Below are 23,276 nucleotides of genomic sequence, written 5' to 3' on the forward strand. Positions count from 1 at the left end.
AGATCTGTAGCATGATACACAGCCGGGCAAAGGAGAGGGGAGAAACAAAAGCTGTTGCCACAACTTGGGGTCAATAGTTTAAACCTTTAAACCTCCCTATGAAAGTACACCTTTTTATTTTCTCAAACCGAACATGTGTTAGTTCTATCTATAGAATGAAGCAAAGCTCTGGACATGGAACACCACTGCAATACAGACAAAAAATGTATCCACTTTGGTACTGGGTAGCCTGGACTGTGCAACAATACCACAGGCACTTGCAATTTGCATCTCTGACCAGGGTGCTCACAAAGGCCACCCCCACACATTCACAAGTTCAAAGTTCTTCTTACTTTTAAGGCCCTAAACTGCCTGCTACATTTGTACCTATGGGTCCACCTCTCCCTATATGTCTCCCCCACCCCCAAGAACACTTTGTTCTTCTTTACACCATCTGCTGCTGCCACCTGGTCCACTAGTGGTTCAACTTTCCTCAACTAGGGCAAGAGCTTTATCTGTTGGGGCTTCTGCCTGGTGGAACTCTCTGCCAGATGACATCCAGGCCCTGCGGAATCTTTCTAGATTCCGTAGGGACTCTAAGACAGAGTTGTTCCACCAGGCTTACCGGTGAAGACAGTCAAGGCCAGTATTCTACCACTTATTAGCAGTGCTGCTGTTTTGTTTTCCTGGACAGCAGTCTGGGGTGTTAGTCACTGGGTGTCAAATTATTATATTTTTACTCTGATGCCCGAGCTTCGGTGCTGCTTTATAGATTGTAATGTAATGTTTTTGTAGGTATGCTTAATGTTTATTTATAGGTAGTTTTATTGGATGTTGTGAACCACCATGAGCCCTGGACCCAGGGAGGGGCAGGGTGTAAATCTATAAATAAATAAGCAAATAAAAAAGTGCATAGGCTATTTCCTCCCTCAAGACTCCTCCCTCCCTTTCGTACTTAAATTTTTTTGGATAGCTTTTATAATACTCTGGAACTACAGGCCAAAACCTGTATAATTGTTAGGGCTACTGTGTTATATTAACTGTGACAACTAAACCTGAAAAGGAAATAAACTGAGGGTTTTAAGGGGAAATGGTGGCCATATTCATAGTACATTTGTCATTTTATTTTGCAGCTGGATGGATAGAATTTAAGAAAAAATATCCTGAAGCTGCTTAAAAAGCCTTCAAAGAATAAGTTATCATATAAATGGTGCTCAGTATTTAGCAGTTTATTATGTTACATCCCGTAAATAGAATTGCTTGTTTTGAATTTGAAAACAACAGATAAGGAGCAAGAGGCATTATTATTACATCAGGAACGCATTTCTATAAAGAGAGTAAAGGCTGCAGTGCAACAGAATGGATGGCACTTTTGCAAAGGGAATATGGATTATAGTCTATTGCGCTTTATTATATGTATACTGGGGTCAGCATGAACCAGAAAAATGGAGCATCGCAGTTCTCATGAACCACAAACTTCTCCATTGCACAAACCAGTTCTTCAGGAAGTTTGTGAAGCAGCAACCCCACCAGAAGTGAGCTCCAAAGGTATTTAAATGCCTGGTTGGGGACATGGCTGTAACACAACCCGGAAGTAAGCCCTGAAGACATGTAAATGCCTTCAGAGCCCACTTCTGGGTTGGCCCAACTGAGCTCCAAGAGTGAGCTCTTTGGTGCTCACTCCAGGAGCTCAGTCGAGTCCAGCAGTTTGACTAGACTGAGCTCACTCTCGAAGTTCAGTCAGGCCTGCCTGACCAAGGGGCGGGCTCCAAAGAACTCACTTCTGGTTGGGTGGCCCAGCCTGGAAGTGAGCTCCAAAAGCACTTAAATGCCAATGGTGGCTCGTGGTGGTCTCTGAATGAATTTAAATACTTTTGGAGCTCACTTCTGGTTGGGCTGCCAGACTAGGAAGTAAGCTCCAAAGGTATTCAAATGCCTTCAGAGCCTGCACAAACCCTCTCATGGAGGCTCATGGGCAGATCATGGGAGACACGTTCTCCCGAGCCCCTGGTTTGCAAACCATGTACCAGGCTAGTTTGTGCTTGTCCCTAATGTGCAATCTTATGCATGGTTTCTATTTTTCTAATTCCATTTTTCACATTGCTTATGACATCTGATACTTCCCTGCACTGTTTCTAATTTCTGTACTACTACTACTGTTCATTGGATGTCTCATACTATTTATTCCATTCCCCGCCTTTCTCCCCAGTGGGGAGCCAAAATAACTTACATCATTCTCCTCTCCTCCATTTAATCCTCACGACAACCCTGCAAGGTAGACTAGGCTGAGACAGTGTGACTAGGCCAAGGTCAAACCTGGGTATCCCAGGTATTAGTCTGACACTCTTTTATTAACTACACCACACTGGCTCATATTTAACTGCTATGTAATCCTGCTCATATTCTCAGCAAGAAAGATGGGCCATGAATACAGTAAATAAATAATCTTTCAGCTAGTTAAATTCAACTACTTTTTAAATAAGTCATCCTTAAAAAAAAAAAAAGAATACCAAAAGCGGAGAAAAGTTGACAAAAGCTAAGAAAATCTGATAGTTACTGGCACTTAGCTGATGGCTAACTGCAGTAACCATGAGTCATTCTGCTGCTTGGCAAGAGCAACACTTACTTCTGCATCCTAGATAACAGACCTCAAATATAATTTCTAGAGCCTATTTTAGTAGCTAAGAGCCCCGTGGCACAGAGTGGTAAAGCAGCAGTACTGCAGTCGGAGCCCTCTGCTCACGACCTGAGTTCGATCCCAGAGGAAGCAGGCTTCAGGTTGACTCAGCCTTCCATCTTTCCAAGGTCGGTCAAATGAGTACCCAGCTTGCTGGAGGGAAAGTGTAGATGACTGGTGAAGGCAATGGCAAACCACCCCATAAAAAGTCTGCCGTGAAAATGTTGTGAACCCCAGAGTCGAAAATGACTGGTGCTTGCACAGGGGACTACCTTTACCTTTTTTTTATTTTAGTAGCTGCCCAACCTCATACTCCAACTCCAATGCAGTTTAAAGGGCAGAAATGGAGATGGGATTATTTTTGCCTGGAAGTTACAACAGGAAAAGCAGGTTTACTAAGTTTGTGGTCATAAAAAAAAGGTACAGGAGTCCCTCAAACTTGTTTCTTTGGTACCCTGGGGAGCACAATCATGGTGCACATCTTCTCTGGTCTCTCCTACTATGAAGTTTGAGACTAGAGCAAGTTGACCACATTTTAACAGATCTAGTGACTTATGATGACCCCACGCTAAGATGTGTTGCTGTACTGAAGCATGGAAGATACCGGTCTACAGCACAACATTTGGCAACTGAACTTGCACAGGTTTATTTATGTATTTCATGCATATCTCACCTTTCTGCCCAATAGGGACCCAAAACAGCTTACATTGTTCCCCTCTCTTTCATTTTATCCTCAAAAAAACTAAGTAAAGTAGATTCGGCTGAGAGTGTGTTGCTGGAAAGCCAACCAACAGGCTTCCATTTGAAGGTGAGTCTCCCTAGATCCCAGACCAACACATTCTAGCCGTTCTGTTACATGGCTAATATTATCTTGCATTTGTACGACTTGCCCTTTCAAGGAAACATCTTCCTACCAATTGTGGATAGTCTAAATAGTTTTGTAGTTGTCTTAAAAATGTTCTATAAAGAAAATAGTTTTATTTGAAAATACAATAAAATAGCTAGCCTAAAACAGGGGAATCAAACATGTAGCCTGGGGGCCAAATGAGGCCCCTAGAGCAGGGGTGGCCAACGGTAGCTCTCCAGATGTTTTTTGCCTACAACTCCCATCAGCCCCAGCCAGCATGGCCAATGGCTGGGGCTGATGGGAGTTGTAGGCAAAAAAACATCTGGAGAGCTACTGTTGGCCACCCTGCCCTAGAGGCTCCTATCAGCCCCTCCCCAGCAACTGACTATCACCTGCTTCCTCTCTCTTGCTTCCTTCTGCATCACAAAACGTAACAAAATAGTGCACTCTGTGTTCTAAGATGCTAGTACAATGTAAACGGTATTTTTATCATACATTGCAAAGACAGACATAGATATACGAATTAGGAACCCTCTAGCCAAAAGGTTTAAATGTTAGCTTTGACTTATCTCCTTTTATGTAAATATATCTATATGTGTGTGTGTGTGTGTGTGTGTTAAATCAGTTTAATACAATATGGGATACTGTCCCTTTAAGAATGCTCAGCTTAGATCCAGCTGTTTGCAATTGTGATTACACTAAGCTTTGGGATTTGCATTTAACCATGCTTTTAGCATAGTATACTAGGAGAGGTGATACCCAAGCCTTTGAACTATTTGAGCTTTGCCACTTTGAAGAACCTTCGCTCAGTAAAGTAAAGCTGACAATACAAAGGGGTGAGTGACTGTGTATATTGAATGATTCACACCTTAAAGACCTGAACAAGGCGGTGGTCCATAATGCTAACTTTTGTTTGTTTGTTTACTTAGACAGGGGTGTCGAACTCATTTGTTATGAGGACTGAATCTGACATAAATGAGACGTTGTCAGGCTGGGCCATGTGTGTCCTAAAATGTAATGCCAGGAGACAGAGATATAAACTTTATAAACACAATTAAAGATTTAAAAAAAATTAAAACATGCTTAAAACATTATCACTGGTTCATCTTAAAGGTGCTTTCTTTGTATCTCTCCCAAGGGATCCAGGGAACTGCGCAAAGGAAGCTCTGGCTCTTTCCTTCCTTCCCCAGGGGCCCAGGAGGGGGAAGAGTCTCAGCCAATTTAAGGAAGAGAGGCTTGGCTCAGTAGTTCTGCTGTGATTGAGAGAGCCTGGCCAAGCAAGTTCTCCCTCCTCCCCCCCTTCTCTCCCAAGGGAGGAGCCTCAGCCAATGGAGAAAATAAAGGTTTTGCTCTGTAGCTCCTGTGTGATTGAGAAAGTCTGGCAAAGCAAGCTGTGATGCAGAAGGAATCAATACAATAATAAGGAGAACACAGAAAAAACTAAAGTAACAAAACAGTGCACTCTGTGTTCTAAGATGCTAGTATAATGCAAACAGTATTTTTATCATATATGCAAGTTACAAAGACTCAATTGTTATTACAAATAAAGGAATTTAACAAACTAGGCATTTCCTGACTATTCAGTCAACAAAGTTCAGTCCATGGGAGCATACAAAAGGTATTCTTAAAGGTGTAGTCCACTGTAATTCAGTCCATCCCCAGAAAATTACTGAAATGCTTCCATGTAGAAAAGAATTCTGAGCAGTATTTCTACACAATTTCCGGATAAATCCGTGTTCCAGGAATCAAAGCCATTCTTCAGGCTGGCATTATAAGAAGAGGAAATATCCTGAACCAAATAAAGAAACAGGTACAAAATAATACAACATATATGATCTCACTATCCAAATGCACAGACCTACATTCAATATATACAGTCACTCACCCCTTTGTATTGTCAGCTTTACTTTACTGAGTGAAGGTCCTGATTGTGTTCTTCAAAGTGGCAAAGCTCAAATAGTTCAATGGCTCAGGTATCAGCTCTCCTGGTATACTAAGCTAAAAGCATGGTTAAATGCAAATCCCAAAGCTTAGCGTAATCACAATTGCAAACAGCTGGATCTAAACTGAGCATTCTTAAAGAGACAGTATCCCATATTGTATTAAACTAATTTAACATATTTTTAAAAAATAAATGTCAGAAAGGTGGGAGCTATATATGTAAAAAGACAGGTTGCTTACCTGTAACTGTAGATCTTCGAGTGGTCATCTGTGCATTCACACCCATGGGATATAGCGCTTGCGCTGATCCCCCGAATCGGTACCTAAAAAGCCCGGGATTTTTTCGCGCTCGGCACCAGTGGGCATGCACAGGCGTCCCAGTATGCATGCTCACCGGAGCCAGCGTGAGGATCTCGCCAGTTCATTCTTGACCTCTGCGCTGAGAGGATCTCCTGGGGCTGATGGCGGCGACTACAAGCATAATGCTGTTTGCAAAATTGAGAATGAGAGGTCTTCAAATGTGGTTTCTCAGACAGTTTCGGCCTTTACGGAACTCACCTCGGAAGAGGTTTACGATTCCACCTTAGGTACAGATTCGGGGGATCGGCACAGGCGCTATATCCCATGGGTATGAAGCACAGAGACCACGAAGAAGATCTAGACAAATATTGCTCCAAGCACCTCTGAGCGCACCCACTGCTCTTTCCCTGCTGCTGCCTGCCAGCTGGTAGGCGGCAAGGTGGAGAAGGGTGGCGGGGAGGTGGGTAACATGGGAAAGTGCAGCAGGAAAAGTGCACCAGGAGCAGTGGGGTGCACATGGAGAGGGGGAAGGGGCACGCACTGGCTGCCTACCTGGCCTACTGGGATATGCCGGCCCTGGGCAGTACTACTTTTGAGGTATCTAGGCTTAAAAAAAATACAACCAGAATGTAAATACTAAAAAGGTACAATTCCAATATGAGCAACACACTAAAAATTCCTTTCTTAAGGCTCAGTGCAGCTATGGACTTGTGGGATTCAACTCAGGCAAGCAACCTGCTAACAACCACAGCCTTTCATGTAGAATACAGACTCACAAACACTAGCCTAACCATATTAACTAGAATAATATGGTGATCCAAAGGCCATTTTCTGCCTGTGAAAGGGTAAGTGATTTCTGTGATTCTCTTGTCTCACTGCAGGTCTCCAATTCATACCTCATGTTATTTCTAAGTGTCCCCTATGCCCCAAGTGCAGAATATCAGAGAGCCTTTGTGGGTTGCAGCTGGAAAGAGGAAACAGAAAGATTCCATTCTGCTGGAGGAAGTGTCTTTCATCAGCAGAAAGTGACCACTGGATCAAATCTATTTTCATATAGTAGCACCGATGGTATTGAATACCATCCTTGCCATGAAGAGCTTTGTGATCTAAATGCTGAGAGTGGGAAAACAAAGGCAGGAGAGGGGAACAAAGGCCAAGTTAACAACATGCAAACACTTATTAACAGTGCCATCAATGTCCACATCTATAGGATTTTCTATACATACCTAAAAATAGAGGCTTTCTAGTGTTTTTATGTACTACTAGAAAAGCTAGAATTTGTGTCTATAGAGCACAAATCCTAAACTGTTGTGACAGGGATAGATTTTCTCCAGATTTCCAAACACAACATATTTCTTACTCTGCAGCCCTGGAGACATGAGATGCACCATTAAGGGGCTGTCCATTTCTGCTGTGTACCCTTCAAGAACATGTAAGTTACACACAACCTGTAAGTGTGAAACAATAAGAATTATTCATACATAACATATGCATATGAAGTCTACTTCACTTTCATGCCAATGACTGTACCAAGCAATCTTCACTGGTTCTTTGCTGCAATAAAACTTCAAGATGATTCACACATACATGTTTAGCAATTCATCTTAATCGGCCAACTGCCTCAGTCCAAAAGAGTTTGCAGTAATCTTAGGTAACACATTCAGTTTGTTGTGTACCTCTGACCATCATTTCACATCTGCAAGTTATTGCTTGGTTACAAAGTCCATTGCATCCTTTGATGTGACTTGCATTTATGAACAAGTTTCAGTGGATTCCAAGACTCCTGCATGATTTCCACACTGTCTCTGCCTCCTGGTATTTCAAGGTCTCCTGTCCAAATACTTGCCAGAGTCAACCCTGCTTAGCTTCCAAGATTTGACAGACCGGGCTTGCCTGAACTATCCAGGTCAGGCAATTCAAGAACCTAAACTGTGGTTCTCAAACACAAATTAGTTCCTCAGATTAAAATTATTTTGTGAAGCTGTTTCAGCTCTTGGGGACTGCAGTTCTCAGGGCTCTCAACAACTATCCTCAGCAGACTGTTTACACATTATAAGAAGTTACAGTCCTGTAAACAACTCCAGGCAGCCCCTGCCCCCCCAAAATAAACATGCAAGGAGAGAACAATTAGAAAACCCCTGTTTTCTAATAACTCATCAAGCTTTTCACTGAGTCAAGCAGAAACATATCAGAAAATAAAGCTGAAGTTTAACCAAACGCTTAAATTTCCTTCGGTGATGAAATGGGGAGGTGAGGAATCTAAAGTGACCTGACAGCTAGCAGACTGGGTTGTCTCGAAAAAGGAAATAGCTGACAGTTATAATAAACAGGAAGTTAAATGAAAGAGGAAAAAAGCAAGCAGCACTGTAAAAGCATACAGCATATTTAACCTCAAACAAACGGAAAACTGTAACAATGATCATGAGCAACTATGCTATTAATTTCAGCAACTATTTGGATTTGAAATAATTACTGCTCAATCAGAGCACAGATGCAGAAAGTCATGGGGAAGAAAAAAAAAACATAATTTGGCAGCAAAGCCAAATATCAGACTCAGATAAGAAATAATTGTGTTGAGCGTTCCAGATACTGTAAATTGTTGTCTATTTCACTGCCTCATTAGTGGAAAAACTACCATTAACACATTTCTAGCTTGCTGGAGGAGTCAGGAGCATTTTTACCAGCACTTTGTGGCCTTTTCTTTCAAACTCACACCATGCGTTGTCATCCACACCTTCATGACCTCAAGGCTAAAGTGCAGATACATACTCTGAGCAGGGCTATCGCTAACTGTTTGAAAGCAGAAGGTAGCAAATGAACTGTCACTGGAGATATATTATATGAATAGCACAGGTCTACCCTGTCTTTGATCCTTGCAGACACCAGAGTCATAATGCTGGATTTCACCTATACAGTGTGCAGGGAAATTCTTCAGGGCACCCTAATGGTACGGCATCCTCCATCCCCAGAAGCTAAAAATCATATCCTCATCACAAAGGAAGAGACAGACTTGTTTCAGGAAAAACAAAACAAAAGAATGGGAGCATGGTGGACTACAAACACTACAAAGCAATTTTGCAGACTATGTTTCAGGGACAGACTAGGGTGGGTGAAAAGGCAGGCCAACTGAAAGGGACCCTGGTGTTTCCCCCTTTCTGCCATGTTTACCTCTTCCATGTTTACTAAGCAATACAAATGTTCAGAATTCTAGAATCAAAATTAATTGTGGTTCTGAAAATACCAAAGCTATCATGGAAATTCTATTTATTTATCAAAATTATTTGTAAGTCTTCTCTCAACATATGGACCCAAGAACAGGAACAACACATAAAAACAGCAGCGGCCTTGGTAGCCCTGACTGGGAAGAAAGACAGGTTGCTTACCTATAACTGTAGATCTTCGAGTGGTCATCTGTGCATTCACACTCATGGGATAGTGCGCCTGCGCCGATCCCCGAATCGGTATCTGCAAAAGCCCGGGATTTTTTCGCGCTCGGCGCCACCAAGCATGCGCAGGCGACCCACTGCGCATGCCCACCGGCGCCCGCGCGGCAATCCCGCCAGTTCCTCCCTGACCGCTGAAAGCCCCTTTCTGGAGAGAGAGAGACCGTCAGCAGCGGGGAAGGAGGGCGGGTAGTGTGAATGCACAGATGACCACTCGAAGATCTACAGTTACAGGTAAGCAACCTGTCTATCTTCTTCGTGGTCTCTGTGCTTCACACTCATGGGAGATTAGCAAGCAAAGCATACCTGGAGGCGGGAAGACGGTCAGCCTGAAGACACAGCCTGTAGCACCGCAGCTCCCAACCGAGTCCTCTGCTGAGCATGCACGTCCAGCGCGTAGTGCTTCATGAAGGCATGCGGAGAAGACCAGGTAGCCGCCTTGCAGACATCAGAAAGGGACACACCTTTCAGGAATGCCACCGACGTGGCCATCGCCCTAGTGGAGTGTCCACGCACAGGTCCAGGTAACGGCTTTTTAGCCAACAGATAACAAAGTTTGATCGTCTCAGTAAGCCACTTGGAAAGTCTTTGAGACGAAATCTTGGACCCTAACTTGGGGGCAGAGTAGGAGACAAAAAGCTGGTTATCCTTACGAAAACCCCTTGAACGGTTTAAATAAAATAGGAGGGCACGCTTAACATCCAGTGCATGTAGCCTCCGTTCCTCGTCCGAGGAAGGACTAGGGTAAAAAGTGGGTAACCAAACTTCTAAGTTAAGGTGAAACTGGGAAACCACTTTCGGGAGAAAAGTAATGTCCGGGGCCAAAGAAACTCCGGCCTCCCTAAAGGCAAGGTATGGGTAGTCACACCGCATCGCTGTGAGCTCCCCCGCACGACGTGCTGACGTGATGGCAACTAAAAATGCAGTCTTCCAGGACAAGAGCTGCAGGGAACATGTTGCCATGGGTTCAAAGGGACGGCGAGTTAACTTGTCCAAAACCAAAGTCAGGTCCCACAACTGTGGAGGGGATCTAGAGGGGGGATGAAGCCGGAACAGGCCCTTTAAAAATCTTTTGGAATGCGGGTGTGCAAAAACAGAGTAACCCTCGACCGAAACATGGAAGGCAGAAATAGCTGCCAAATAAACCTTGATGGAGGAAAAAACTAACCCCTCATCGATCAAAGACAAAAGAAACTCAAAAATTGCCGGGAGTCCAACCGAGTTGGGTGGCACAAGAGAGTCAGCCATGAAGTCACTGAACTTCTTCCACTTCCTCTCATAAGAGGCACGGGTGGAAGGTTTCCTGCTACTCTGGAGCACCTGCTGAACCCTGGTGGAAAAGTCTAGTGGTCGATGAACCACGCTGTCAGCTTCAGGTGCGGCACGTTGTGATGGAGCACGTGTCCGCCCTGGGCCGACAACAGGTCCGGTTCCGCCGGGAACTGGTAAAAGATCCCCTTCGACTGCTGGAGCAGAATCGGGAACCAGCTCTGACGGGGCCACCACGGGGTCACCAGAATGCATCGTGGTCTCTCCTGCACTAACTTGTGGACCACTCTCGTCAGCAGAGGTAAGGGTGGGAACATGTACAGGAACCAACCCTCCCACTGAAAAAGGAGTCCGTCTCCCAGGGAAGTCGGGTCCGCACCCCCCCTGGCACAGAACAAGGGGCACTTCTTGTTCCACGCTGTGGCGAAAACATCTAGCTGCGGATAGCCCCAAAGTTGGAATACTGGTTCCAGGAACTTCCACTGCAGTTCCCATTCGTGTGGGGATGCTGCACCCCTGCTGAGAGAGTCCGCCTGTACGTTGAGGACCCCAGGCAGATGCGTAGCCTTCACAAAAATGTCCCACTGGAGGCACTCCCTCCAGAGATCTAATGCCAGTGAGCATAGCCTGCGAGACACTGTCCCTCCCTGCCTGTTTATATAACACATGGCAGTGGTGTTGTCCGTCAGTAATGCCACGGTCTTCCCCGCTAACAGAGGGCGGAAGGATCGAAGGGCAAAGTGGACCGCCAGCAGTTCCAGGTAATTTATGTGGTACTGGCCGAGTTTTAGTGGCCACTTGCCCCCCACACATAAGTCCTCCAGATGAGCTCCCCACCCCCACATGGAAGCATCGGTGGCGATGGTCACGGAAGGGGTTGGTAGATGAAAGGGAGCCCCTTGGCAGATGTTGCTCTCCGACCCCCACCATTGCAGGGATTGAAGAGCCTCGGATGGGATGGTGAACCTCTTCCGAGGTGAGTCTCTGAGGGGGCGAAAATGGCGCAAGAACCATAGCTGTAGGCCCCTCATGTGCAGCCTTGCAAAGCGCAGCACGCTCGTCGTCGCAGCCATCAGTCCCAGCATCCGCTGGATCTGTTGTGCTGTGCCCCATTGTCGCCTTTGGAGAAGCTGTACCAGAGTCATGATGTCCCTTGCTCTCTGAGCGGGAAGAAACGCTCTGTGCTGATCCGTGTCCAACAGAGCCCCTATGAATTGAACTGTCTTTGACGGGGTGAGATGAGACTTCTCCACGTTGACCTGCAACCCCAGGGTGCCGAGAAGACGCAGAGTAATGGCGATGTGAGAAGTTAAACTCTCCCTCGACTTCGCTACAAGAAGCCAGTCGTCGATGTACGGAAAAACAACGACTCCCTGAAGGCGAAGATGAGCAGCCACCACACTCATCAGCTTCGTGAACACCCGAGGAGCAGTAGACAGTCCAAACGGCAGGGCCCTGAATTGGAAGTGACGAGCACCCACTGCAAATCGTAGGAAACGCCTGAACGCGGGATGGATGCTGACATGAAAGTAAGCATCCCTGAGGTCCAGGGTCGCCATCCAATCCCCCTGATTGATGAGGGGCAGGATCGTTTGCAGTGTAGCCATTCTGAACTTCTGGTATAGAATGAATTTGTTCAGACCCCGCAAGTCCATGATAGGCCGTAGACCCCCGTCCCTTTTGGGAACCAGAAAGTAGCGGGAGTAGAAACCTCCCACCCTGGTCTCCGGTGGAACAACCTCTATGGCTTGTTTCTGTAGGAGGTTGCTCACCTCCGCCAGCAGAGGTGGGGAAGGGGGAGTGGTAACTACCACGGACTGGTTTGGGGTCTGGATAAACTCTATCTTGTAGCCCTCTTGAATAATGGACAGAGCCCACCTGTCTGTGGAGATCAACTCCCAGGCAGGCAGGAAAGGGCGTAGGCGAATGGAATGGTCGACAGTGGGGGCGATGACGCGTGCTTGCGGGAAGTCAAACCCCCTGCTTCTGTGGCCGAGCCCCCTTAGATTTATTAGAAGGCTGGCCCCCATAACGGTTTCTGCCGTTGCCGGAGTAGGGTGGCCGTTCAGGTTGCTGCGAGCGAGGACGCCACTGCTCAGGGGAGAACTTCTGATAGGGCTTCTTGGTCCAAGGTTTGGACCATTGTTTTGACTTCGGAGACTTGGAGGAAGGTTGGACCCCCAAGTTTCTGGATGTCTTGACACTCTTGTCAAACTCTTGCAGCGCCGTGTCGGTCGTAGTGCTGAAGAGCCCGTCACCCTCGAAGGGTAAGTCCTCGATAAAGGTCTTGGTGTCTTGGTGCAGTGCCGTCGACCTGAGCCAGGAGTGTCGCCTGATGCAAACTGCCGATGTAATGGCTTTGGCTGAGGCTTCCACCATATGTTTCGCTGCAGCCAGTTGCTGTCTGGCTACAGCGAGACCTTCCTTTTGCAATTTCATTGCCGCCGTCTTCTTGTCCTCACTTAGTGAAGAGAGGAAGGGGGAAAGCTGTTCCCACACGGCATACTGGTACCTAGCCATGCAGGCTGCATAGTTAGATACCTTGATGCCGAGTGCCCCCGCTGAATAGACCTTGCGGCCCATCCCGTCGATTTTCCTACCCTCCTTGTCCGGTGGGGAGGAGTGCACCTTCCTTGCCTTCGAGGAGGAGGAGACCACCACAGAATTCGGACGTGGGTGGGTGAACAGAAATTCAGCACCTGCCTCCTGAACCCTGTACATATGGTCCAGGCGTTTGGAGGAAACGGGTGTCGAGGAAGGCTTCTTCCAAGATTCTTTGATGGCCTGAAGAATCACCTTGGTGACTGGAAGGGCCACCGCAGTGGACGTGTTCCTCTGCATTATATCGAACACGTTGTCATCCACTACGGGTTCCGGTTGGGTCACAGGCAGTCTGAGGGTGGAAGCGATGCGCCTCACGAGGTCGCCATAGGATTTTAGGTCTTCCGACGGCGAGATCGGAAGATCCTCCGCCGTGTTGGAACCAGGTGAGGGTTCCAGATCAGGGATCTCACTGTCCGACTCCGATGACGAGGAGTCACGCTGAGTGGAATGCTCGGAGAGCCTCGGTGTCGACGCTCGCGGTTGAAGTTGTACCGACGATAGTCTTGGAGGAGCTTCGACCGGGACTAGCTGTCGATCCGGGGGGACCGACGCCGACGCCTTTCGGGAGTGATGCGAGACCCTCGACATCGCAGAAAACTCCGAAGCTTGCTCCCAGTCTTGGTAGTCCTCCGGGTACCACCGACAGGATTCGTATCTGGAGTAGGGAGGCTGCCACCGCCGTTGCTCCCATGGTGGTATTGGGAAGCGTTGCGGGGTGTAGGATAGGTCCCGTCTGGGTCGGGGCTTGAAGGGCGGGTCTACGACCGGTGCCGAAGCGTCTACCCCCGACGTCGATCCGCTGCTCGACCGACGCCGTGAGCCTAAGGATGAAGACCGTTGGGTGAGGTCAATTTCCGGCTCCTGCTCCGACGCCGACAGGCGTTGTTGGGCTGTTGGGCTCCTGCGCGGAGAGACCCGAATCGATTTCGGCGGTTTTGCCGACGTCGATGCGCCTTCCGACGGAGAAGGAGTGCGGGGTCGCTTGCGCTTCTCCTTCGATTTCGCCTTTTTCGGAGCTCGGGTCCCCGAGTCCTCTCGGCGTTTTGTAGCGGGCGCATCCACCGAACCCTCGTGGGGACGCTTCGTGGAGCCACGCTCTTCCGGCAATTCCAAAGTCAGAATCGGAGCAGCATCGGCCGATGCAAGCTCCTGTGCCGGGGTGTCGGTCGACTTCGGTGCCGAAACCTCCATCGGTCGATGAGGTCGAAGCGCCGATTCGGTGAGCGCTGCCGATAATCGAGCTGCACGGTTCTTCCTGGTCTGTTTCGAGAACCGAAGGCAGTGCGGGCACGACTCAACTCTGTGCGCCTCCCCCAAACACAGCAGGCACAGGGAATGTCCGTCGGGAGGGGCAATCTTCCTCCCACAAGCCCGGCAGCGCTTAAAAAACCCCCAGCGACTTTCCATAAGCGGTCGCGCGGGAAAAATTTTTCCTTCTGCTCAGAAACGCCTGAGAGAAAGGGGGGTAAAAACGGAAACGGACCACCCCAAAGGGCGATCCGCCGGACAACAAAGAAAACGCTTCTTCTTCTTTTTTTTTTTTTTTTTTTTACTAACTATCACTAACTAACACTAATAACTAGCTAACTAACTATTTACAAGACCAAACGGGCTGGAACGAGAGAAAAAATCGCTCTCACCGACCGGAGAATCAGAAAGGGAACCTCTCTAGCGCAGCGGTCAGAAAGGAACTGGCGGGATTGCCGCGCGGGCGCCGGTGGGCATGCGCAGTGGGTCGCCTGCGCATGCTTGGTGGCGCCGAGCGCGAAAAAATCCCGGGCTTTTGCAGATACCGATTCGGGGATCGGCGCAGGCGCACTATCCCATGAGTGTGAAGCACAGAGACCACGAAGAAGATAGAAGGGATACAAATACTGTAAATGAATAAAACAAACTGCTACCCAGTTACAATAGTGTATACAAAGCAAACAGTCCCAAAAGCCCTCAGACAGAACTCGTCTTATTTTCATTTATTAATATATTTATACCCTGCCTCCCTCTTGGCTCAAGGTGGCTTACAGAAAATAATTAAAACTCTACAGATTATATCCAGAGAAACCCACAACTACTCAGTCCCAAATATGCCTGGGAAACAACCAATCCTTGCTTGCAGCCCCTGTTGCGGATCTCCAATGAAGAAGTTTGTTCCATAGAGTGAGGACCATAATGGAAAATCCTGAGCTCCGGCCAGTGCCAGGTAGGCCGCCCTAAGTAAGCTAATAGCCAGAAAGTGGCAGCATTAAGACCGTAGTTGGCACAAGATATGGGATGACAGAGCTCCAGGTTTGAAGAGCTTTAACCAGCACCTTGAATTTAACTGGGAAACAAATTGGCAGCCAGCATAGCTGTTCCAAAATGGACAAGATGCATTCCCATCAAATAGCCCTCAACAAGCAGGCTATTGCATTTTGACCAGCTGCAGTTTCCAGGTTGTCTTCAAGGACAACCCAATGCAGATCAAGTTACAGTAATCCAGCCATGAGGTTACAAGAATGGATCAGATCAGCATGGCCAGGTCAGCCAAGGAAAGAGGTGGAGAAACAGATACGGCTGATAAAACAGATAAAAGGCACTCTTAGCAACTGCACCAACTTGCTTTTCAAAAAGCAAATCTGGGTCCAAGCTTTTAATCTGCTCTGCAAAAGCTAACTTCATGGATCCACTCCCTCTCAAACATCAGCCTTTTGGGCCAGCATGATTTGTGTTCTTTATGGATTCAATTTCACTTTGTTCTGCCTTAGCCACCTTGCCACAGCTTGAAAGTACAGACATTACAAAACCTTTTAAAAACAAGGAAAGAGAAGGTCTTCCTCCACTCTTGGAAAGGTATTCCACAGAATGGGGGTGAATATTGTCGCCTCTGCCTGTTATATGGCATTCTGCTCTAACTGTACTTTCCAAGTCATTTTCAAGGGCAGGCCAACACAAAGCATTTTACAGCCTTGAAAGTACTGAAGCTTAGAACACTTTGACTACCATATTCAATTGGGTTTTTTTGAAAATGGATGGAATCCAAAAGGACTCCTAAACTCTTAACTAAGACTGCTGATAAGAGGCTTAATAAGTAAAATGGCCCATCTCATTTCTCTGCCTGATCATTACATCATGTTTTAGTACTTACTGACATCTTATGCTTCCATGCAAGTTATGCTGATTCCGTACTATCAGAACTGAACAAAAATATCCGTATGGCATTTGCTTAGGTCTCCAATGTAGGTTTACCAACTAGTGGGATAAAGAAAGACAAAATAGATCTAAAAGTGTTGTTAACTGTTGCTGGCTATCCTACAAGTGAGAACAAATTATAAGTCATTTACTTTGACTGAACAGTCACTGGAGAGCCAGTTTGGTGTAGTGGTTAAGTGTGTGGACTCTTATCTGGGAGAACCGGGTTTGATTCCCCACTCCTCCACTTGCACCTGCTGGGATGGCCTTGGGTCAGCCATAACTCTGGCAGAGGTTGTCCTTGAAAGGGCAGCTGCTGTGAGAGCCCTCTCCAGCCCCACCCACCTCACAGGGTGTCTGTTGTGGGGGAGGAAGGTAAAAGAGATTGTGAGCCGCTCTGAGACTCTTCGGAGTGGAGGGCGGGATATAAATCCAATATCTTCTTCTTCTTCATATTCCATTATATCAATAACATTTCTCTATATGGCCATCCACATCATTTTTAATGTCTTCGGAAACAGACAGCCTTATTGACATAAAATAGCATTGAAGATCAAGTCAGGAGAAGTGGTTAAGTGCATGGACTCTTATCTGGGAAAACATGCAGTTGCTGGAATGACCAAGGGTCACTAGTTCTTGTGTGCAAATAAAGTGTTAAAAAAAGAAAAGGAAGATGCTCCTGAATGGTGTCCAGTTCCCATATCTGGGAAAACATACAGCTGCTGGAGAGCAAGTGTCAGCCGTAACTCTCTTAGAGCTGTTCTGCTCAAGAGTTCTCTCAGTCCCATCTACCTCATAGAGTAACTGTTGTGGGGAAGGGAAGAGAAATTGTAAGCATCTCTGAGTGAAGGGTGGGGAGAAATCCAATCTCCTCCTCCTCCTTCTAAACAGTTTGGCATCATGTGACTGTCCTCACTCACCAGAAGAGACAGGCCCTCAGAAGCAGACTTCCATTTTGTTACAGAGGTTGTGCCTCTGTATTGGGATGCCTACCCAGGATGCAAGTAATTGGCTGAATGCACATTTTGATGACAATATTCATCTTCATGTACCAAACTGGTAAGCCAGTATGGTGCATACAAGTTAAATAAATAAGCACATCCCTGAGTTAGAGAAGGCCCACTACATTGCCATTAATCAGCAAAATCGACTGGCTTCATTGAAATGAGGCATCTGCTAGAGTACTTTACACTACACCGGCAGTGGAAAGCCCTGTCATGTCCCAGCAACTTCTAGTGATCCTGTACGGTTTTCAAGGCAAGAGACAAACAGAGGTGGCTTGTCATTGCCTGCCTCTGTGCAGCAACCCTGAATTTCCTCAGGGGTCTCCCATCCAAATACTAGCCAGTGCCAAACCTGCTTAGCTTCTGAGATCTGAAAAGATCAGGCTAGATTACCTTTTTTAAAGTACATGGACTGCAGTACAATAGAGAGTTAATTTTAAAAACATGGACCACACCACCAATTTTAAACATAATTACAGAGTAGGTGCATACTTCTCACCAAAGGATGTTAACACATACTCAGATGATTATATGAAATGTATCCGCACACACAACACATCCCTTTCATACATGCACTCAGAAACTGAACTTGAGGAGCGACTATAGACAAATCAACATAAAAGAACATAAAAGAAGGAGCAAAAAAAAAAAAGTTAAGATACTGAGACATGGTTCAAATATAACTGTTTTCTTCTACCAAGCTGAAAAAACAACTAAAATGAAACTTCTCTGAAGTACAGACTTCTGTAATTCTAGGTGATTCCTATTATAAACCAAAGCCACAGCACACCAAGTGTTTCACAAGACACTATTTCTTACTCAGCAGTTGAGGGAAGAAATAAATGAAAAGCTTTCAAGCTGTTGTAATAATTATGTTGCCGAAGTGGGAAATCCTGGGTGCCATAAACAAGAAACAGAAGCCAGCAAATTTCATCACACTAAGGAAGTCACGGGCGAGACAGTTTCAGAAGACTCTAGCAAATTAACCCAGAAGGAAAGGGAAACCCAAGGTCATTAGCAATCTGACCTTGAGGGAAACCACATTCTAGGGGTGGTCTATCGCCATGCATGTTAAACAATCAGGAAATAAACCAGAACACAAAGAGTATTTAGAAAATATTCACAATTCACACCTAAATACAGACATGCCTTTGCAGACACAATTGTGATTAGTGAGCAATATAACAATGGGAAAGTCTCCTTTCATAGGCTGTGATCACACACACTAAATAATGCACTTTCAATCAAATTTCAATACATTTTCCAACTGGATTTTGTCAGTTCATACACTAAAATCCATTTGGAAAGTGGATTGAAAGTGCATTATTTAGTGTGTGATCACAGCCTCAGTTTTTCATAATTTACACTTTTTCACATTTTTCTTGTAAGCATCCAAAGAAACATAAAGCAGGTTTTGAGGGCTTACATGAAGGAAGCTTGCAAAAACTCAAATACCCAACCAAAACTTCTTTCCTTTTCCAAAACTTACCCAAAGATAGGGAAGAGAAGGTAGGTCAAGTCCTTCTGTGGACACCTTTGTGGACACCTAGAAAAATGCTACAAAGGCAGTACCCAGACACAACACAGTTATGTAGGCTTCCAGAATTTATTCCACTAGGTTGTGGGGATGACACCCAATTTGAACAGATGCAAGCTCAGGCCCAATTTCAGAGGGGACTGGGCTCATCTCACACTGGAATGACAATTACCACATCAAACTTTTATCAGTTCCACCAAGTATCAGAAATCAACTGTGTACTCTTTAAGAGGAAAAAAAAGTGATTTTGGAAGAAAGGAAAAGTAGAGGACATTTTTCTCAGGTACTTATACTTAGGTACTTATTTTCTCAGGTACTTATACTCACAAACTGGATCACAAACCTAAATTTGTGACAAACCAGGCCTGACTCATGGTTCACAAAACAAGATTCATGTCATCTGCCCCCACCCCCAACCCAACAGCGAGGTTTGTGTGGTTCATCTTGGCAGACATATTGGTGCTGGGGCTTGGAGATGGCGTTTAAAGAGACCACAGTCTCTTTAAATGCCTTCTCCATGCTGTGCTGACGTGGTGGTGCAAATCGGCTAGTGAAGTCATTAGGCATTTAAATACCTTCTGAGTTTATTTGAAAGTTGTGCTGTTGCAGCAGCTGTGGTACAGCTTGCAAAAGCCATTTAAAGGGGATCCCTTTTACACACTGGACCTTTGGCTCTTCTCTTACCCAAAGCCTATCTGCACTTGGAGGACAGGTAGAGGGGCATCCCAGGAAGGTCCACTGATGCCTCTAGCTTACCATGCCACAAACCTCACTAACCACCAATCAGTTTGTTAAATGGAAATGTTTGTTGTTCATGAGACCTCCATTTTCCCAATTCATGCCCATTCCTACTTATATTTGCTCTTGAAAAGATTAAGGAAACATACTCCTTCCAATCTCATCTACCACAACAAACTACATTTACTGAATTCACTTTTTAAAAAACCCATAAAATAACGTTCCACATATATTTTCAAAAATTAGTTTTTCAGAAAATCTTAAATTTCCAAGAAGGACTTACCCAATGTGTCTTTCAGATTTTTAACCAATGAGCCCTTCTTCAGACTGTTCTTTCTTTCGACATAATTTGATGGTACGTATCCTGTTTTGTTGGCTGCATTTCTTACCCTCCACCACGTTTTGGAATCATCTAGCAGCCAGAGGCGTTCATTCTTCTTTATGTCGAGTTCTTGGTCCTGTTGTGCAGTGTAATCCCACTTTGCTATAACAATAACTTCTTCTGTCATCTTTCATGGAGTCTCTCTGTCATAAAACAAATACATTCATTCATTGAAATACTGAACATGCTCCTCCACTACTGTTTTAACATTAAAGCCTGAAAACATAAAACATCTTAAAACAGTAGTGCTTAATTGTGTTAATGTTTTTCAGTATGCTATATTTCTGCTCAGCTTTAATTTTACTGGTTTTGTTGAAAACGTCTGAGCAGCAAGAGAAAGCAATATAGAAATATAGTAAATAAATCAGAATGCACTCACAAGCCATTACAAAGCCATTGCAGCTTTGCTTTTACATCAAATCAAACTGCTCCTAAAAGTAGCCAGATTAGAAGAAGACTGCAGATTTATACCTCGCCCTTCTCTCCGAATCAGAGACTCAGAGTGGCTAACAATCTCCTATATCTTCTCCCCCCACAACAGACACCCTGTTAGGTGGGTAAGGCTGAGACGGCTCTCACAGCAGCTGCCCTTGCAAGGACAACTCTTGCGATAGCTATGGCTAACCCAAGGCCATTCCAGCAGCTGTAAGTGGAGGAGTGGGGAATCAAACCCGATTCTCCCAGATAAGAGTCCGCACACTTAACCACAACACCATATTGGCTCTCCTGGTTAGCTAGTTTATTTTTATTTTTTTAAATGACAGCAGACTGTTTATGTGTTATGTGGGATTATGGCACCTCCTACACATTTAATATTCTATCACCTCTGCAGGTTTCTCCCTGAAAAATACTGTTCTGTTAAAGAAGTACAAATCTTGCCACAACTGGTCTAGGAAGAAGTCTTGCATTATCAAACACTCCAGGCATGTCATTCAAGAACATCTTTCTTTTCTTTTTCTTTTTAACACTTTATTTGCACACGAGAACTACTATATTGCAGACAGCATGTCTATTTTGTACATTACTTTCCAAGTGTGCACTTTTAAGAGGAAACTTATCTAACCACTTCATATTCATAGAACTATGTTGCTTAATTATTCTAGACTACTGTCTCAAGGACTATCATTGTCCCTATGATATTGGGGTCCAGAGGCTTTCAGGTTTTTATGAGAACGATGTACGTACACAGGAAACAAGCTGCAATTGGAACAAAGACAGAGACCAACAAATTGAAAATGCAAGGTTAAAACTAGTACATAAAATGGCTATGTTTTTTCTGAACTTACATGTAAAGATGAAATAGCTTGCCAACATTCATTAAAATCTGACAGAATTCTGTTCACTTTCACCACTACCTTCACTCTTTTGTCATGGTTTAGGAATTTTTGTTAATCTTAAAAGAATGGGAGTGCAAAAGGCCATCAAGTCACAAGTAATGGCAACCCCGCAGGGGTAAAGCAAGAGATTAACATAACTAGTTTGCCACTGCCTGCCTCTATGCAGCAACTCTGGCCTTCCTTCGTGGTCTCCTATCCAAGTACTAACCAGGCCCAACCCAGCTTAGCTTCCAAGATCTGACAAGATCAGGTTAGCCTGGGCCATCCAGGTCAAGGCAACAAGACAACACCCAAAATTAAAAGATGGTGACTGAGTGCAGGAAACATAACATCTGTTACATGTACATGCAAGGGCTTGCATACCATTAAGAGAAATCAGAAACTGCAAGCAGACCCTCTCGATCATCTCGAACACATTTGTTTTACATCCTTTAACCTGCATACTTATAAGAAGCTATCTTCTTCAGTTTACAACTAATACTTTTTACATCTCTGCCTCCAATGCAGTCTCTTAAAGCAGAAACTACTCTTCTACAACAGAATAGTAAATGGTAAAAAGAGGGGAAGCAACAGACTGATGAAAATATTTTCAAGATTAATACAAAGCTGAGAGCCACTAGGCTATAACACAACTGTAGCTGTGATTGTAATTGCACTGCAATGTTAAGAGTTGAAGAATGCAGTTTAGGCAACCTTCTGTAATTTCTTTACTAGCCAATTCCATTTAAGTGCAGAAAAGAGATTTCTTGTATTTGCCAAGTACATGTAGTTGCACAGTCCTCTAATTTTTGAAGGGGAAATGTTACACTGAAATACAATACAAAAATGAAAAACAGCAATGCATGCTATGCTCCAATAAATTACGTTATGAACTCTAATCAGTGATGCAGCTTAAAACAGGCTGAAGAAAAAGATCTTCAATTAGAGATGTGAAGTCCCATGAAAATCGAAAGAAAGAAAGAAAGAAAGAAAGAAAGAAAGAAAGAAAGAAAGAAAGAAAGAAAGAAAGAAAGAAAGAAAGAAAGAAAGAAAGAAAGATTCCCATGGGGAAGGGGGCTCTGAAAAAAAACCCGCCCTAGATAATATTTTCCCTAATGAAATGAGTGACTATGAGACATGTCTCACTCCAAATATGTAGTGTGTATATTTTTAACTAAGAATCTGCAGCACTAAAGAATCCCTATATATACACACAACATATTTTAATAGCAATATTATCAAAATATACTAATTTTATACACAAACTGATATGCTAAAATATGGACAATTCAAGGTCTTCAATGTTGTAAAGTTTAATGCAATGTCTAGATCTGCTTTAGACTTATTAGGATTGCATGAGACTACTGACTACAAAAGTTGTTTTCTATTTTAAACTCTTATTTTCCCCACTTCTGGGGTGGAGGTGGGGGAACTAGCATAGCATAGGGTGCAGCACAGGGTGTGCACACACTCTTTCTTTAGTATTGGGTATATTCACAATTTTTCCTTGGTGAAAACTGAGGGATTCATATTTCTAAATTCCCTAAATATACCAAATTCTAAGTTACCTAAATATACCAAATACTACAATGTTATATGCTAAATTAAAAATATGCATTTATGCTTTAAAGCAATTAAATTAGTTTAGGTCTGAGAAGAAAGTACTGCATGTACTTCAATTTCTCCCCAAATTTTTCCCCCCTCCCCCCACCGAAAACTTCCCTTCATTGGTCTCAAAATTTCTCTTTTTATATCTCTGCCTCCAATGTAGCCTCCTAAAGCAGAAAGTACTCTTCTATAACAGAATAGTAAAGGGTAAAAAGAAAGGAAACAACAGACTGATGGAAAATATTTTCAAGATTAATACACAGCTGAGAGTCACTAGGCTATTAAAGAAAAAGCACAAGGCAAATATACATAATCATGCGAGAGCTGAGATAGGCAGCCATGTTGATCTAACAAAAAACAATTCCAAGCATTAGTAAAACTTTTTTTGGTGCAGCTAAAAACTCACAAAGTAGTAAAGAAAATTCTTCACCAGGATGGATGTATAATATCATTACCATCATCACAG

General features: G+C 44.6%; 1 protein-coding gene across 1 annotated transcript in view; it reads right to left on the reverse strand.

Moving 5' to 3' along the window:
- Positions 1-23,276, reverse strand: part of NCK2 (NCK adaptor protein 2) — a 73,746-nt gene that overhangs the window by 21,683 nt on the left and 28,787 nt on the right. Inside the window, exon 2 of the mRNA XM_060233781.1 lies at positions 19,788-20,029. Within this exon, the coding sequence (XP_060089764.1) occupies positions 19,788-20,013 (226 nt within the window). The 5' untranslated portion in view covers positions 20,014-20,029. The remainder of the gene's footprint in view (positions 1-19,787; positions 20,030-23,276) is intronic.

Source organism: Heteronotia binoei, chromosome 3 (assembly GCF_032191835.1).
Source record: "Heteronotia binoei isolate CCM8104 ecotype False Entrance Well chromosome 3, APGP_CSIRO_Hbin_v1, whole genome shotgun sequence".
NCBI lineage: Eukaryota > Metazoa > Chordata > Lepidosauria > Squamata > Gekkonidae > Heteronotia > Heteronotia binoei.